The sequence below is a fragment of the Vipera berus genome, assembly GCF_964194415.1.
Source record: "Vipera berus genome assembly, chromosome: 4".
In the NCBI taxonomy this organism is placed as follows: domain Eukaryota; kingdom Metazoa; phylum Chordata; class Lepidosauria; order Squamata; family Viperidae; genus Vipera; species Vipera berus.
This window is the reverse complement of record NC_138206.1, coordinates 100365476-100383481: the sequence shown is the minus strand read 5'-3', so window position 1 is coordinate 100383481 and position 18006 is coordinate 100365476. Positions and strand designations below refer to the sequence as shown.

At 39.5% G+C, this 18006-nt stretch overlaps 1 protein-coding gene across 1 annotated transcript in view; it reads right to left on the bottom strand.

Annotated features, from left to right (window-relative positions):
* ABCC4 (ATP binding cassette subfamily C member 4 (PEL blood group)) overlaps positions 1 to 18006 on the bottom strand; it is a 220790-nt gene that overhangs the window by 171355 nt on the left and 31429 nt on the right. The window contains exons 4-7 of the mRNA XM_081326452.1: positions 16648 to 16878; positions 10897 to 10986; positions 8463 to 8626; positions 1240 to 1365 (exon numbers count right to left, since the gene is read on the bottom strand). Of these exons, the coding sequence (XP_081182578.1) occupies positions 1240 to 1365; positions 8463 to 8626; positions 10897 to 10986; positions 16648 to 16878 (611 nt within the window). The remainder of the gene's footprint in view (positions 1 to 1239; positions 1366 to 8462; positions 8627 to 10896; positions 10987 to 16647; positions 16879 to 18006) is intronic.

Sequence of the window (18006 nt, the reverse complement as noted above, 5' to 3'; positions counted from 1 at the left end):
GGTGTGATTGGCTCAAGGGCATGAACAAATCCCAAATGGGATGGCAGGATATGCATTTTTAAAACCATTATTAGCATTAACATTTGTAATTTTAAACTTTGAAGAATGGTGGAGGGAGAGAAGCCCTGCAAATATTTGTTTGTTTGTTTTAATCTCACTGTTATTATTTTTATAAATAACTCAAAGCAATGAACATACCTAATACTCCTCTCTCCTCCTATTTTCCCCATAACAAAAACCCAGTGAGGTAAGTTGAGCTGAGACAGAGTCACTGGCCCAAAGTCACTTAGCTGGCTTTCACACCTAAGGCAGGACTGTAAGTCATTCTTGTCTGATTTCTAGCCTATTGCCATAAGCACACTAGACCAAACTGACATAAACATCTGCAGATATGTGGTGGAAAAATCCACAGGTGTGTGCAGGAAGATCAGGGTTGGATGAGCTGATTGGTACATTACAAGCCAATGGCTGGTAAGATATTTTTTTTAAATTCCATTTATATCCCGCCCTTCTCCGAAGACTCAGGGCGGCTTACAAGCTTAGCAGTAGCCTTCATTCTATGTATATGCCTGCTTATTAGGGCTTTCACACACACCCCAAGCGGCATTATTACAAAGTCAGCTTAATTGCCCCCAACAATCTGGGTCCTCATTTTACCTACCTCGGAAGGATGGAAGGCTGAGTCAACCTTGAGCCTGGTGGGACTCGAACCTGCACTAATTGCAGGCAGCTGGTGTTACTTAAGGAGGCATTAGCCCACTGCTCCACCAAGGCTCATCAATGAATGCCCAATGTATATTTTTTTCTTAATTTAATGCACACTTGGATGAGGAGAACACGGGGTTTCTAAAATATCAGAATGGGCCATGCCAAGGCCTAGGAATTCCTGTCCTAAGGCAAAGGAGGGATAGGAATCTAAGAAAAAATAAAAAAAATTGAGATGTATTTTCAAATTTTCAGAGAATTAGACATGAAAGCAACATAGCATTTTAGTTTATGTTTTAGATTTTGAAAAATGGTGATATATATCAGTTTACTGCTACGCTAAATCATAAACCTTACTTATTACAGGAAGGGACACTGTATGATGAAGGAGAAAACGGGTTTTCTTTTCCACACAACATTCTCAGATTCTTTTGCTGTTACTCAAAAAAATCCTGCATTGCATACCACCCTGTAGCTAAAAATCAAGTAAAAAAAACAACATAGGAATAGAATCTCTGTGAGATATAAAATCACCTTCTCATATTGTTCACAAGTTCAGCAAATGACTTTTCCCAGGCATACATCTTTATTATCCGCATTCCAGTTATAACCTCATTCATAGTCCTGATCCTTGCATCTGTAAAAGCTGCAGTCCTGCTCCTGAAATAAGAAATAGGAAGCTATAAACTTTTTTTGGGGGGGGAAAAACCACCTCTAATTCTAAATTCATATTGGACCAATAAAGGCTTTTATTCGGACATTTTCATTTATCTAATGTGAGCATTTCCGTGCTATTTCAATAATTAAAAAACATTCTCCTTTCCCCCCCGAAGTAAAAGTTAGGGAATACATGAACAGATATAATGATGTGGTGAACAAAACTTAAAATACATATGTGAATGAACTTAAGATGCTTATGAAAAAAAGCTTATCTAGATTTAGTGGATTCTTTTACATAGCATCAATTAATTAGCCATACTGTTTTGAAGAACTGAAGATATACATAAGCAAGGATTGGGACTGGCCTAGTCAGACATCCTAGTAGAAGGCATATAGGTACAGAATAAGTAGTAACAGTGAGTAGAATCTATTACCTCTTGCTCATTCTCAGAAGTAAAGCCATAAGAAGGTAAGCAAGCAGGAGACAAAGATGACCACTTATTCACTATCTATGTTCCTTCAAATTAATGAGAGACTAATAATAGCAAAAGGAACTACAGTCAGGTAAAGGACTGCAATGACAACTAGAAACCATTAGTGGAATCAGAATTTGGAATTTGTGGAATTTGTATATAGACGGATAGATAATGTAAGATCATAGATAAGTCCACAGATGGAGTTTAAAATAGATATACCTTCAAGGATGCCTTTACACCAAAGTGCAAACTTATGAACTCTGGTCTAAAGTAAAGACTGGACATCCATTTGTCCAGGATGGTGTAAGGATTCCTGCTTTGGGCAGGGGGTTGGACTAGAAGACCTCCAAGGTCCCTTCCAGCCTGATAATTCTATGTTTTCTCTCCTGGTGTCTAACAACAACAAAGCAATCAACTAGCTGCAGTGTGGAAGGTCATGGATTATTGAGAAATGTCCTTTAATAGATAAACAGAAGACCAAGTTTAATATTTCACAGTGCTGGAATTCTCCTCATGAATATTTGCCAGATCTTAGGCTTAGTCCCAAATATTTTTATGCAGGCATCTAGCTGAACATGTAAATGAATATATTGATTTTCTTGTTTGTTTTTTTTAATATTTACTATGATTACCAATAAAGAAGATTACTGCAAAATAGTAAAGAGTGCAAAGTTGAAAAATCTTATCTTCCATCTTAAAATGCTAGGATTTATGCAGGATAACATCCATAAGACAGCAAACATACTTGTAAATATTAATAAAATTATCTAATAATCATAATAATTTGAAACTACTGAAATGAAAACATGCTATACATTTTAAAATCACATAACTAAATGAAGTAGCAAATTATAAAGAATATCCCCTAAAAGGATGGAAATTCAACCAGCTCATGTACTATCTGTTAATTTTTAAAAACATGAAGAAAGTCTCCACCTTCTCAAAACTTTCTTGTTTTGCTACAAAACCGAAACATTCCACAGCTCAGCTGCCCTGGGAGTCACACAGGATTCAACCTTGAAATACTTGGAAAAGTAACAGCTAGTTCCAGGACTACATTTCTAATCTGCAGATTTGCGATTATGAATTATAACTGTATATTATATACAATTACAAGTATAAAGTAGCTCAGAAAGACCTGAGAACAAGTTTTGCAGAAAGAAAATTGAGAAATATTTTCTACCTTCAGTTCAAAATCAGGTAATCCTTGACTGATGACAACAATGGAGCTCAAAATTTCTGTTGCTAACTGAGACAATTGTTAAGTGAGTTTTGCCCTGTTTTACAACCTTTCTTGCCAGTTGTTAAATGAAGCACTGCATGTTATTAAATTAGTAACATAGCTGTTAATCTGACTTCCCAATAGACTTTGCTTGTCAGGTCTCAAAAGATGATCACATGAACTTGGAACCCTCATAAATACATGCCAGATGATGATGATGATGATGCAAGGGAACTTGGAGGTCATCTAGTCCAACCCCTGCTCAGGCAAGAAACCCTATACCATTTCAGACAAATGGCTGTCCAGTCTCTTCTTAAAAACTTCCAATGTTGGAGCATTCACAGCTTCTAGAGGCAGGTTGTTCCACTGATTAATTGTTCTAACTGTCAGGAAATTTCTTCTTAGTTCTAGGTTGCTTCTCTCTTTGGTTCGTTTCCATCCGTTGCTTCTTGTCCTGCCTTCAAGTGCTTTGGAGAACAGCTTAACTCCCTCTTCTTTGTGGTAACCGCTGAGATATTGGAACACAGCTATCATGTCCTCCCTCATCCTTCTCTTCATTAGACTACACATACCGAATTCCAGCAACCGTTCCTTATATGTTTTAGCCTCCAGTCCCCTGATCATCTTTGTTGCTCTTCTCTGTACTCTTTCTAGAGTCTCAACATCTTTTTTACATCGTGGTGACCAAAACTGGATGCAGTATTCCAAGTGTAGCCTTACCAAGACATTCTAAAGTGGTATTAACACTTCACGTGATCTTGATTCTATCCCTCTGTTAATGCAGCCTAGCACTGTGTTGGCTTTTTTGACAGCTGCAGCACACTGCTGGCTCATATTTAAGTGATTGTCCACTAGGATCTGAGATCCCTCTCACAGTTATTACTATTGAGCAAAGGTACCAACTATACCAGTGATGGCGAACCTTTTAGAGACCGAGTGCCCAAACTGCAACCCAAAACCCACTTATTTATCACTGGGTGCCAGGTAGGCATGGCCCACTGGGTGGGGGTGGCTGTGGTGGTCATGGAAGATTGGGTGGGTGTGGTCACCTCAATGTCGCTCGTGGGGAGGGACACCTGTGGGGAGTGGGCAGGGATGGAAAAGATCCAGGGGGTCTCTGGCAGGTGGGGTGGTAGGCAGGAGACTCATCCTGTGGGGTGAGGCGAGGCAGGGTGGGGGTGTCATTGCCATGGGGCAAGGCAAGGGCTGGGGCAGCTTCTGCCTGACACCATTGGCTCTCGCACACAGAAGCCAGCGAGCACATGGGGGTCGACGGTGTCTGTCAGTAGCCACAGCCTACCAGCCCCTCAACAGGCGCACTCTGGGGCTCCGCAGCCTGTCACCAGCAGTTCAAAGAAGCCGCCTCCGAGATGTATGGTCAGCTGACAGCTGAAGAGGTGATGCAGTGGGTCATGCCTGGGAAAAGGAGAGCATACGAGGCCAGGAGGGACAGGATGGGGGGGAGGGAAACCAGCCATGCCAGGATGCATTCAGCCATGTGGGACCTCGACAAATTAGCAGGCAGCTGGTTGAAGAGAGACAGTTGCCACCGCCGGGCATGGTGTGGGTGCCCACAGAGAGGGCTCTGAGTGCCACCTCTGGCACCTGTGCCATAGGTTCGCCCACTGACCTATACTTTAACTGTGTATTTGGTTTTTCTTGCCTAAATGTAGAACCTTACTTTTTTCACCATTGAATTTCATTTTGTTAGATAGCGCCCAATGTTCAAATCTGTCAAGATACTTCTGTATCTTAAGCCTGTCTTCTGGAGTGTTGGCTGTTCCTGCCATCTTGGTATCATCTGCAAATTTGATAAGTTCCCCATCTGTCCCTTCATCCAAATCATTGATGAAGATGTTGAAGAGTACTGTGTCTAAAACAAAGCCATGGGGTACCCCACTGCATACTTCTCTCCATGTAGATGCAATTCCATTGAGGACTACACGTTGAGTGCAGTTGGTCAGCCTGTTATGAATCCATCTGGTGGTGATGCTGTCTAACCCACATTTTTCTATCTTATCAAGTAGTAGGTTGTGGTCTATGTTATCAAATGCCTTACTGAAGTCCAAGTAAATTATATCCACAGCATTCGTCTGGTCCACTAATTTTGTCACTTGGTCAAAGAATGCAATAACATTTGTCTCGCATGATCTGTTTGTGACAAACTCATGTTGGCTTTTGGTAATGATTTTGTTTGCCTCTAGGTGTTCGTTGATTTGTTGCTTGATTATCTTTTCCAGAATCTTCCCAGGTATTGAGGTCAGGCTGATCTTTTTTGAAGATGGGAACTACTTCTGCTCTTTTCCAGTCCTCTGGTAGTTCCCCAGTGCTCCAGGATCTTTGAAAGATATAGTTCAGTGGTTCTGAGATCACATCTGCCAGTTCCTTCAGAACCTTGAGGTGTAATCCATCTGGTCCTGGTGATTTGAACTTGTCTAGGGTGGACAGGTGCTCACCTACCATTTTCTTGCCTATCTTAACTTGTGTTTCTAATCTGTTTTTTACAGTATGTTTTTGATAGGTTGGACTGTTATTTCCCTTTGTGTAAAGATGGATGCAAAAAATGAGTTAAATAGTTCTGCTTTCTCCCTGTTGCTTGTAACCTTCTTGCCACTTTCTCCCACTAATAGACCAATCATTTCCTTAACCTTTTTCTTGTTTTTTACATGTTGAAGAAAGCTTTTTTTTTGTTATTTTTGACTTTTGTCAGAAGCCTTAGTTCATTTTGAGCCTTAGCTTTCTCAATTCATCTTTGCAGGCTCAGGCTATTTGCTAATATTCTGCCCCTCTTTCCATTTTTTATACTTGTCCTCTTTGTCTTTCAATTTATCAGAGAGTTCTTTATGCAGCCATGCTGGTTTCTTTTCTGTTATTTTTCTTCTTCATTGATAATGTGCTAGAATGGGCTTTTATAATCTCACTTTTCAAAATTTCCCCAGCTTCTTGAGTTGTTTTCCCCTTGAGGATTCTCATCCATGGAATCCTTCCCAGCTCTCTCTAAGTCAGACATGTCAAACTTGTGATGTCACGTGACATTGCACGACGTATTGAAACTTTTTCCCCATTGCGGCAATGGGGTAGGTGCGGTTTCCTCGTGATGCACCGGCCCATGGGCCAGCAGTTTGACACCCCTGCTCTAAGTTTATTGAAATTAGTTGTCTTAAAGTCCAAGACTCTAGTTTGACTGTATTCTATTGCTTGTGCTTGCATAATGTTCAATTCCAATATTACATGATCACTCCCACACAAGGTTTCTGTGGCTTCAACACCTTCTATCATTTCTATCAACACCTTCTATCATTTCATCTCTGTTAGTGAGAATTAGGTCCAATATGGTCCTAATTCCCTTCTCTGGTCCTCTAGTTCCCACCTCTACTTTTTGGCAGACAAAATTGTCTGCTAGGTTTGTCAGGAATCTGTTTGATCTTCCACTTGGTGCAGAGTATGTCTCCCAGTTGATGACAGGGTAATTAAAGTCCCCCATTACTATTGTGATGTACTTCCTACATACCTTAGTTAGCTGACTAGCAAAAAATTCATCTATTCCCTCTATTTGTTTGGGTGGCCTATAGTATACACCTATGGCAATGTCATTTTCCCCTTTTTATATTGACTCAAAAGCATTTGAGGCAGCTTTCATCATTGTTGTGCTCTATTTCTGTAGAGATGTAGTTATTTCTTATAGAGAGAGCAACTCTACCTCCTCTTTTATTTGATCTGTTTTTTTTAAAATAATTTAAATCCCTCTAGCTGTGTGTTCCATTTGTGGGTTTCATTCCACCAAGTTTCCGTAATGGCAACAATATCATATCTGCCCTCATTTACTGAATTTCTAGCCCACCCTGTTTATTGCTCATACTCTCTACATTGGTGTATGGACATTTGAGTCCTTTATGACTGACCCTGTGTTTACTTTCTACATAACGTGTGTGGTGCCTGAGTTCCCCTATTTTCTTACCACCTGTTTGATTAGTGCACTTGGTGTGACATTCACTATTAAAAGCTTGATTTTGCTTGACAGCTAGGTTGATATTCTTGTCCACACACCCCTCTGTTACATGCACTGATAACCCTATAATTTTTAGATTGCCATGGACAGGAAAGTTTTGTACCAATTAACTCACTGTCCCCGTTGTTCAGTTTAAATATTTCTCCAGAAAATCTATGAATTTATTGCCAAGTAACTCAGTCCCTTTCTTTGATGGATCCAAGCCGTCTCTTTCGTACACTTTTTCATTGGACCAGATGCAGACATCGTGACTAATATAACCAAAGCCTTCCCCTTTACACCACTCCTTTAGCCACATATTGAATTCTGCTATTTGCTGGCCTTTTCCATTTTATTCCTTATACATTGGTAAAACCTCTGAAAAAGTAAGACTACAGCCTGCCCTGCTAAGTTCCTGCCCCAAGCTCTGGAAATCATTCTGCACAGAGAGTACATCTTTTTGGGATAGATTGTTAGTGCCAAAATGTACAATAACAGCCACATCACAGTCCTTGCTGGCATTCTTGACTACCTTAAAAATACACTTCTTTTTCCTACTGGCAGTAGCACCTGGAAGACACCTGACCTCTTTTGAAACCTCTGTATACTTTCCTAAATTTACATCCCTTATAATTGAACCATCAACCAGAAGGTGGCTTCTCTTTTTGGATGCCTTGCTCTTCGTGCATGACTGATGTGTAATACCTGATTCACACTTTCCCCTGTCCAAAACAAGTTCTTCATCTCGGATCATGATCCCCTGCTTATTTGAGTTATCATCATCACAACTACCTTGATCTGTCTCCTTAGTGTCCTTATTAAGGTCAGCAAGGGCACTGTATCTGTTATGCAGGGACACAGTGTTTATGGTTCACAGCTCTCACCCTGCCAGATCCCACGGTTTTCCACACTGCCCTCATGCAAGATATTTGTGGTAGAGGGGGCTGATAGCGCGGAAGCTCAATAAGAGCAGAAGGGCTGAACTGGACACCTAATTTCTGCCTGAAGAGCACAGATTATAGATCCTAGATAAGCAATCTGTCCTTGTAAACTAGTGATTTGTTTACAGATAGGACAGTTTCCAAGTTTGAAAAGAGTACTGCAAAAGACAGCTGTCATGAATTCTGCCCCTCTCTATGCTCATTTTTCCAAGTTCTGTAACTTTTTAAAAAAATGCCTTGGGGAGAAAAGCATACTTTGGGTCTTGTGTATGTCTTTGAACATATAATAAAGATGAAATTAAAAGAACATCTTTATTCCACTGGTGCCAGATTTAGCAAACACATGTTTTTGAACCTTTTTGTTCAAAGTATATAATCTTTGAAAAACACAAACTACAACAACTATCCATGCTGAGTCGAAAGAGTTTTTTTAAATCACTCTGAAGGAACAAGATTCCAATCACTCTTACCTCAGAGCTGAGAAGAGCCTGCCAATGCAGGTTTGCAAGGGAAGAAGAATAATCAGCACCGCCATCCCTGCAAGGCAGGATGGGCCAATCTCAAGCCACAAAAGGACAGTCACAGCTATTGCCTGAAGGGGTCCAGCCCATAAGAAATGCAAGAAAATAGTCACCTAGGCAAAAAAGAAATACACATGACTCACAAAATAACTGAAAATAGAAAAATCATGACAGCAACCAGTCTATTGTGCACATGGGGGAAAGTCCTGTGGGACCCATATATATATAAATGTTGTTGTTCCCTAAATGCCTTGGGAATTCTGCATGTCACTCTAGTCCTGGAATTGTTCCTTACTATGATGGGAAATCCAGGCCTCAGCAACTGCCCACCCCATTGCCGCAATGGGGAAAAAGTTTCAATACATCTGAGGCCACATGAGCCAAAATGCCTCCTACATATTGCTGTCTATATAATGCTATAAAATTTACCCTGGACATTTAAGGAACACTTCAAATGACACAGTTTAATGCTGTCTGGTTTGTGAGAGTCTGACCCACATCTCGTGAAACCAGCATATTTACTTTTAATCTACACAAAATCATCTACAGGCAGAGTTAAGGCAAATGAGCTGCCCAAGGTTAAAATAATGAACTTTGCGTTTAGCTGAATGATCTCAAAAAATTAAGCACAGTCATGTCTGATTCATACTTTCTTGGCTACCATGAAATATCAGAACTATAGCTGAGACTAGGATGCTTAAAAACTACCCTAAAAGAAGAGAGTGGCAAATCAACTTTTTAATATTGCTTAGAAATCTTGCATAGATATATCTCTTAGCTCAGAAGGAGGGAAGCCCAGTTTGAAGGGGACTTATTGTTCTGCCACTGCACGACTGGCCCTGTTCGAATGTCAAGGACAACCCCTTTTTATAATCAACAGGCTGGAAAAACCCCAACCCAATTCATTTACAAAGAGTTCAAACAAAAGTTAAACAAAAAGTTCAAACAAGACTTAAACCAAAAGGTTAAACAAGAGTTAAACAAGAATAACAGACCAGGACTCTAGCAGAAGATCTTCAAACGGTTGCCTTCAGCAACCAGCACCTCCCACACCTTCCCCTTTTATCAGCAGTCCCAAGGCGTGGCTTCTCATTGCCTTCTCCCAAGTTGCCTCATTGCCTTCCTCTGTTCTGCTCTGCTAGATTGCCTCCTGCTCCTAGCAGCCCTGAACAGAGCCAGCTGTGGATCGTCTTCTTCCAATCCCTTGTACTCACACGGCTAAGTCTGAACAAGATGGGAGGGGCCAGGCTGAGAGTCCTGCAGTGCATCAGAACCTCCCTCTGACACCAAAGGCTCTCCAAACCCTTCTTCCTCCTCCTCTTCAGAATCATCCGACTCAGCTTCTGGAATCACAGGCTGATGCTGAATCACAACAACCCGTGGCAGTTTTTAAAAGCCAACATGAGCCAGTTTAGTCTAGTGGTTAAGGCACCAGGCTGGAAAGTGGGAGACCACAGATTCCAGTCCCACCTTAGTGGGACTTGAAAGCCAGCTGAGTGACCTTGGGCCAGTCACTCTCTCTTGGCCTAACCCACCTCACAGGGTTGTTGTTGTGGGAGAAATAGGAGAAGGAAAGTGTGTTGGATATGTTTGGTGCCTTGAGTTATTTGTAAAAATAATAAAGGTGGGATATAAATAAATAAAAATAAAATTAATAAAAATAAACTCTCCACCTCTACTGCAGCCCCCACCCCCAAAAGAGAGAGAAGGGAAAGAACAAAGTCCTCTTTAAGATTAGAGACTACAGATAGTCCTTGACTTACAACCACAACTGAGCCCCAAGATTCATGTTGCTAAGTGAAACATTTGTTAAGTGGGTTTTGCCCCATTTTACGATCTTTCTTGCCACAATTAAGTGAACCACTGCAGCTGTTAATTTAGTAACTTGGTTGTTAAGTGAAGCTGGTTACCCCATTGGCTTTGCTTGTCAGAAGGTTGCTAAAGGGGATCACGTGACCCCCGGAGGCTGTGACCATTATAAATATGAACCAGTTGCCAAGCGTCTGAATTTTGATCATGTGACTACAAAAACACTGCAATGTTGTAAGTGTGAAAAAGCGTCAGAAATTTTTTTTTCAGCACTGTTGTAACTTCGAACAGTCACTAGGTGAACTGTTGTAAGTCGAGGACTACCTGTATGAGTTATTCTTCTTATCACAATCCTCCATTCTAAAAAAACATCTGCTTGGGAATCACCGCAATATAAGATACACCCCGCAAAGGATTTAATATAGCCTTTAAAAACATTTTTATCCACTGCATACACATACAAGCAAACCCAAGGACTTTCATTCTATCTTGCTGTGAATAAAAAGGAAAGGCCACTACCTAAGATCGCTCTTAAGCTAAATCATTCAAAATGTGTGTCTCCCTTAGGGCTTACCTGATCAAATTTATTCACGTCGTTTGATAAAAGATTTACAATCTGACCGGTTGTTGTTTTTGACATGGCTGCATTACTCAGACGAAGTGCCTAAAAGCAGAAACAAACTAATTCAAATGTCAGATTCATACACTGAATAGCATTTAGTCACAGCATTTTCCCAACTTAGCTATCTTTTGTCTTTTTTCAATATTTCCTTTAAAACAAAAATTAAATATACTACTCAAACATTTTTCCAAGTTTCAATAATCACCTTACAGGAACAATGTAAAGTGAAAGAAACTCCCAAAAGCAGGATCAAAACTAAGGTTTAGGTTTAAGTTAACAGACAGTGAAAAAGAAGACCATGACATGTCATCCTGAGTTATAGTATGTGAACCTGCCATTTTAGTCCATAATCATGGTTTATGCTTAGACTGTTGTGTGAATCTAGATAACTATGATCTACTGAATTTACTTTTGTGTTCCATATGAACCCAACTTCTCCAGAGCTAGTAAGTGATTGTATCATTTGCACTTGCTAACTATATGGATCAGAACAGCACTGTAATTTCTCTTTTTCCAATGTATATAATCCTACATTAAGTAGAATAATATAGAGTACTATACTTAATGGTAAAGATTTCTTTCTACAATTTGATTCTCCTTTTTAATAGCATTTAATTTGGTCTACCTTGCAAGATTGATTTACCTCAAAGAAGAAAGGTTTAATAAGTCTACTTCCACACCTCAATGTTTTATGGTCAAGAGATAAGCTTAGGGCAATATATTCCTTTTACATTGTTTTTCACTTTTCTCTAGTAACTGCCAGAAAATAAACCAAGGTGTTACTCTCATTCAAATGCCAGGATTAAGAGGAAGCGACTCCACAGAACACTCTTCCATCTGCAAAAAAAAGTGATGTTTCTTTTTTTTACCAAAGAAGAACTCTGGGATAGATTCTTCCTTTTGCAATGCCATACTCTGCAAAGCCCCAGCGCCACAACTTTTCCTGTTCTAAGGGTTTGTTTAGAAATACAGGTAGTCCCTGACTTATGATCACAATTGAGCCCAAAATTTCTCTTGGGAAGCGAGACATTTGTTAAGTGAGTTTTGCCCCATTTTACGATCTTTCTCGCCACAGTTGTTAAGCGAACCACTGCAGTTTATAAATTAGCAACCCGGTTGTCAAGTGAATCTGGCTTCCCCATTGGCTTTGTTTGTCAGAAGGTTGCAAAAGGTGGGTCACATGACCCTGGGATACAACAATAGTTATAAATATGAACCAGTTGCCAAGCGTCTGAATTTTGATCACATGATCATGGGGATGCTCCAAAGGTCGTATCTTTGAAAGACGGTCATAACTCACATTTTTCAGTGCTGTTGCAACTTTGCACAGTCACTCAGCGAACTGTTGTAAGACAAGGACTACCTGCTCTAGGGAAAAAGGCTATGTCAAAAACTGAGGAAAGTATTTTGGGGAAATCTACTTCAGATAAAGGAAAGGAGTCAATTTCTCTCTGTGCACTTCTCATACAATAATGCTGGCAACATTTTAAGGGCAGAACTCCTGTTTGTGTTTCTCCAAGCTACAGTATAGTGCATTGTCTGAGAATTACAAGCATAGCCAGATCTTTAAACAGTGGAACAACCTGTACTCATTCCCACACCTTATTCTTCATGCTAACCATGAGAACCAATTCACAGAGTCAAATTGCTCTCCAGGATCTTGCTTTTCTTAAAGATTTAACAAAAGTGTCACCCAATTAGTGATATTCTGTAGGAAACCAGTTTTTCTTGTCTTGATAGAACTTTAACCCAGAAGTATGATAAATACCCACCAAGCTCAGATGCATTAGACCTGATATAAGAAGACTTATCCTGTTTTAAAACGTACAAAGCATTTAAGTATTTCAAAGAATTAAGTTTCTCATCAACTAAATGGCAAGAAGGCGATGGGCAGCAGGGAGAAAGTAGAACTGCTTAATTCCATCTTTGCATCTGTTTTGAAACAAAAGGAAGAAGCAGCCCAACCTATCTAAAGCAGAAACAAGGGAGACAGAACAGGTATACAAGTCAAAATAGGCAACGAATTAGTAAGGGAATGCCTATCCACCTTGGATGAGTACAAATCAGCTAGGCCAGATGGTTTATGCATCACTGTTTTGAAGGAGCTGGCAGATGTAATTTCGGAACCAGCTGGATGTAATCTTAGGCAGGACAAGAAGTAATGGGTGGAAGCTTATTAAAGAGAGATCCAACCAAGAAGTAAGGAGAAATTTTCTGACAGTAAGAACAATTAATCAATAGAATAGCTTCCCTCCTAGGGATGTGGAGACTCCATCACAGGAGGTTTTCAAAACTGAACTGGACAACCATTTGACTAGGATGATATAAGATCTCCTGGTCTGAGCAGAGAGTTGGACTAGAAGACTTCCAAGGTCCCTTCCAGCCCTATGATTCGATGATTCTAAAGAAGTTTTCCTATAGTGCACTCCCACACCCTTGTGAATAATGTGAACAAACATGTGGAGGCTAATCACAGTATAATAAATGTGTAGAAAATGATGAACTCCCTTCTGTTTCCCACAGTGTGATTTCCATGGCACTACAGACAGGGCATAAAATCCTGGAATACCAACATCTATTGTAATCAGAATAAGACGTCAAAGTAACAAGTGCTTCATTTTCAACACACTGAATGGTGAGTCCTTAAGGATAAAGCTACACAGTAAATTAATTTTCTTTAAACCAAAAATTAAACTTAACATAAAGAGAAGCATAATACTTGGTCATTGTTTCACAGAAATATTATTGCATACAAAATTTAGCAGTAAGACTATCCTGTGGATTTAACAGTGAACAGATAAACATTGCATCATTTTATCAATAATATACAAATCTTTTGCTTAAGCAAAGAAGAAAAACCTTAAACCTAAAGGTGAGCTATCTCAATGTCCTCTAAAATTTCTAATGCAGGATAATACATGCAGAGAAATGCCTCTCAGATTCTTCCTATGGGTTGAAAAAACTCTGGAAATCCTATTCTCCTTGCATTTGTCTACTATCAGAAAAAACAATTCAGGAGCAGCCTACTTATTTTTGAATTAAAACTTTAAGGCTAACACATTATTTTGATAGATCATGTTGTTGGTTACTAGTTACTGCTAAGAAATCCCTATATCCTGATGCTTATTGTTCTGTATGGCTAAAAGAGTGGGTGACTTTCCAAAATAAGAAGTAATTCGAGTTAACAGGTCAGAGTTAAGATTTGGATGACATGGCTATTTATGGTATGATAAGGTTAAAGTAAATGTTGATTTTAGTAATCACTTTGCTAGATGTGCCATCCTAAGAGTTTGGAATAAATATAAAGTAATATAAAATTTGGCTGTCTCTCCAGAAAGCTTTTTTTTTAGTAAAGAAATGCTGGTGAGGCCAGACAGGTAGACTTATGGTCAAATAATATATTTTAATTATGGTGACCCTATCCTCAAATCTAAAGAGGAGTTGGAAACAGAAGGACGTGTTTTCGATTGGTTTACAATTGAAAGAAAGACTTAAACTAGACAAATAGGGTTGGAGGATTGTTCTTGACTACTATTTAATTATATCCTCTGCAAGCAACGTTATGCAAATGCAAATTACAGAATCTACATCATGGTAACATAAAGAGAATGAGAACACCATCTATTTCATGCAAAATTAATTGCACTAGGATTCACTAAATTGTGGGTCCAATATAATTTTTAAAAACTGGAAAAAAAAGTTAGTGATTTCAATGAGTTCTGGAATATTAAGAGGTTAAATGGAAAAGTAGTTAGAACCCTAAAATAAGGAGACAGGAACCCAACGTGAACCAATAAGCTTTTTTCCATTCCTTGTTTTTAGATGCAGTATTGGTTGAAAGGCTTTTTTCATGATTCCCAAAACACACCACAGTATATTATTCAGAACAGCAAATTAGTTCCTCAGAGATTAGTTTATGCACAAGAAAGCATCATACCTAATGACAGCAGAGTTCCTAAGAGGTATCAGGTGGAAGAGTGCAGGCTGAAATGCAAACTTAGCTTTTCTACAAGTGCATCATAACAACTACAGTGCTGTGCAAAAGTCTTAGGCTGCCACCCGCTTTGTTGTTTTAGCAAACTTTTAATGACAGTCCATTGTTATTTTTCAGTCTTGAATACAACATCTTGAATATCCATTTTTGTTTGACCTTGCTGATGCAAAAGTACTCGTGTTTCCCTGAAAATTAAACTCAGTCTTATAAAAAAAATTTGCCTCCAAAAGAGCATTAAGTCTTATTTTTAGGGGGATGTTTTCTTTTTTCTACTGTTTCGCCTCACCGCAGCGGCACCAACAGCCCTATACAGCAGGAGCCTGCATGCCCGCAGCTGGCCCACTTCTTCTGCGGCCGCTCACCACCGCTCGTGCACATCACCCCCCTGGCTTCTGTTTCATCGAGAACAGAGCCCTGGGCTGACACATAACTCTGCCGGCAAAACGTAGGCCGGGGGGGTGACACGGACCAGAGGTTGAGGACCCCTGGCCTACATGATGTATAATATAGAAAAATATTAAAATTTTCACAGTGTAATTAAAAATACTACTAAAACAACAATCATAAAAGCTCAAGCCAGAAGATAAAAGTGTAGTTAAATATTCTAAAATAAAACATAATTAAAAAAGAGTAACAGATGAAGAAATGTCTGAGATAGGTTAAAAGTAAATAGTAAATACTGTCATTCCATTATTAATATCTTCCAGAAAGCCAAGAAGGATGGAGTTGGCCTGATCCAAGTAACATATACCAATGAGCACACTGGCCACTCTGTTCTCGGCCCATTGCATTTTCCATGTAGTCTTCAAAGGTTGCTCGCTTAGCATGCAGTGCAGTAGTCTAACTGAGTGGTAATGAAGGTGTGAGTTACTGTAAGCAAGTCCTCCTGCACTAGGTAAATATATATCCAAGCTATAAGCTACAAAGCAGCTCATATAAGTTACCACAAAATGCAACAGTTCCATTACAAACAGAACAGCTACTTTAAAATAGAGTATGAGGTACTTCTAAAATGCATAAGTAAATAAAAATAGATTTAGATAAAGTACTCCCTTCTAGATGCATACAGTACTGATGCTTTTTAAAGTAAAACTGATGGGCCAATTTCCCATGGAAGAAAAATCTACAGGAAAGGGCCCTCAGTGTAAAAATACTGCAATCTTTAAAAGTACCCCAGTATTATTAACCTAGGAAGACATATTAGACAGAACACATAAGACAGAAAGCTTAGTTGCATGATGGCTGAATTAAATCACACCCTTCCTTACTGTAAATGTAGCATACCTTGAAACATTTTGAGATAATTCTTGACTACAACAAAAATGAAAGTAGGAGGAAGCCTAAAACTGGACAACACGGTTAGAAAGAAATCTACCTAGCCCCCTTCATTTCTCCTAATTTTTCACCAGTATGATAAATTTTCGCATTAAAAGTCATAGGAAGAGCTAGCAGTTCATAACGGCAGCCACCTTTTTCTAGCCTGCTGCTTTTTCCGGAGATTTCAGCCCATGGCCTGTCCACTTAGAACGGAATTTACATATGACACATTGATGTAATCTTAACATTATTTTCATGAAGAACCACGTATTTCATCACCTTGCTAAGCTAATGATTCCAGCAACACTTGTTTGCTTCCCTCACAATGCAGGACAAGCACTCACCTATGTTAAGGGTCCTGTTTATTGAGATAAAGAAAATCTATTACTTACCTTGTGATAAATCATATGGCACATGGCTACCCTCAGCTTCATGCCAGCACGTTGTACATGATAAAAATACAGATGATGAGTGATGGCCAGAATCAAAGTGCACACAGATAAGGCTGCAGCAGAGCCATAGACATAGGCCAAAGCATTTTCGTCAACATGTGAAGAACCAATCTTTTCAAAATACCCAATAATCATGCCCAGAAATATTGGCTGAATTATTATCAGAGTTTCCTTAAGAAAAGAAAAGAAAAGAAAATTTCAATTAAAGTGGAACAATTGAAACAAAATGTTCCTCTTCTTATTTTTAATTATCCTGTGTATGGTACTAAAGCAAGGCTGTGCAAAGTGTTACAAATACAAAACACATTACAGGAAGGATTCCAAAGCTGCAGCCACAACAAAATTATCCTGAACTCAAAATATTTTGAGCTTGGAACTCTTCTGGTATGTATGCACTTATTACATTTCTATAATAGCCTGTATAAAATTGGTACAGTGGGAAGAGTATGTTGTGATTCAGTGTCAGCCTGAGCTCCCAGCATCTGAGTTTGAGGAATCTGAGGGGTGTGTGTGGAGAGCCTTCGGTGTTGGAGGGAGGCTCTGATGCACTGCAGGACTCTCAGACTGGCCCCTCCAGTCGTGTTCCTCATGAGGCTCAGCTGTGTGAGGAGGAGGTGTCGGACTCAGAGGAATCACAGCTGAATCTGTTCAGAGATGCTAGAAGCAGAAGGCAATCCAGTAGAGCAGAACAGAGAAAATCAATGAGGCAACTCAGTGAAAGGAGGAGAAGGCACTGAGAAGCCACGTCTTGGGACAGATAATAAAAGGGGAAGGTGTGGGCAGTGCTGGTTGCTGAAGGCAACCGTTCGTAGACATTCAAAGAGAATCCTGGTCTGTTCTTGCTAATCTGTTTGACTCTTGTTTGTTCACTCTAGTTTGATGTTTTGAATCATTTATTGAAGAAAATATTCTGCTGCTTTTTTGTTTAAAAGACTCTATCATTTTGGAACTGTAAATAAATTTGGGTTGGGTTTTTTCCAGCCTATTAATTTGTCAAAAGGAAAAAGGGGTTGTCCCTGTCACACAAACAGAGCCGGTCGTAGGCTGGAACAGAACAGAGTATTAGAGAGAGGTAAGGAGCACTTTTGAAGTTGAAACACTGGGCACACGAATACACTCCGGCCTATCTTAACTCAAAAGCAAAAAGTAATGTAATTCATCATTCTGCAAAATGATGTCATGTCCCCATAATATCATTGGGGCTTCTGATGGACATCTTCAATTTCTTCATCTACCAATTATGTACATGTCTTTGAGTCTAAAGTAGAGTAAGAGCAGAAAAGTACTCTACGTCTTAGA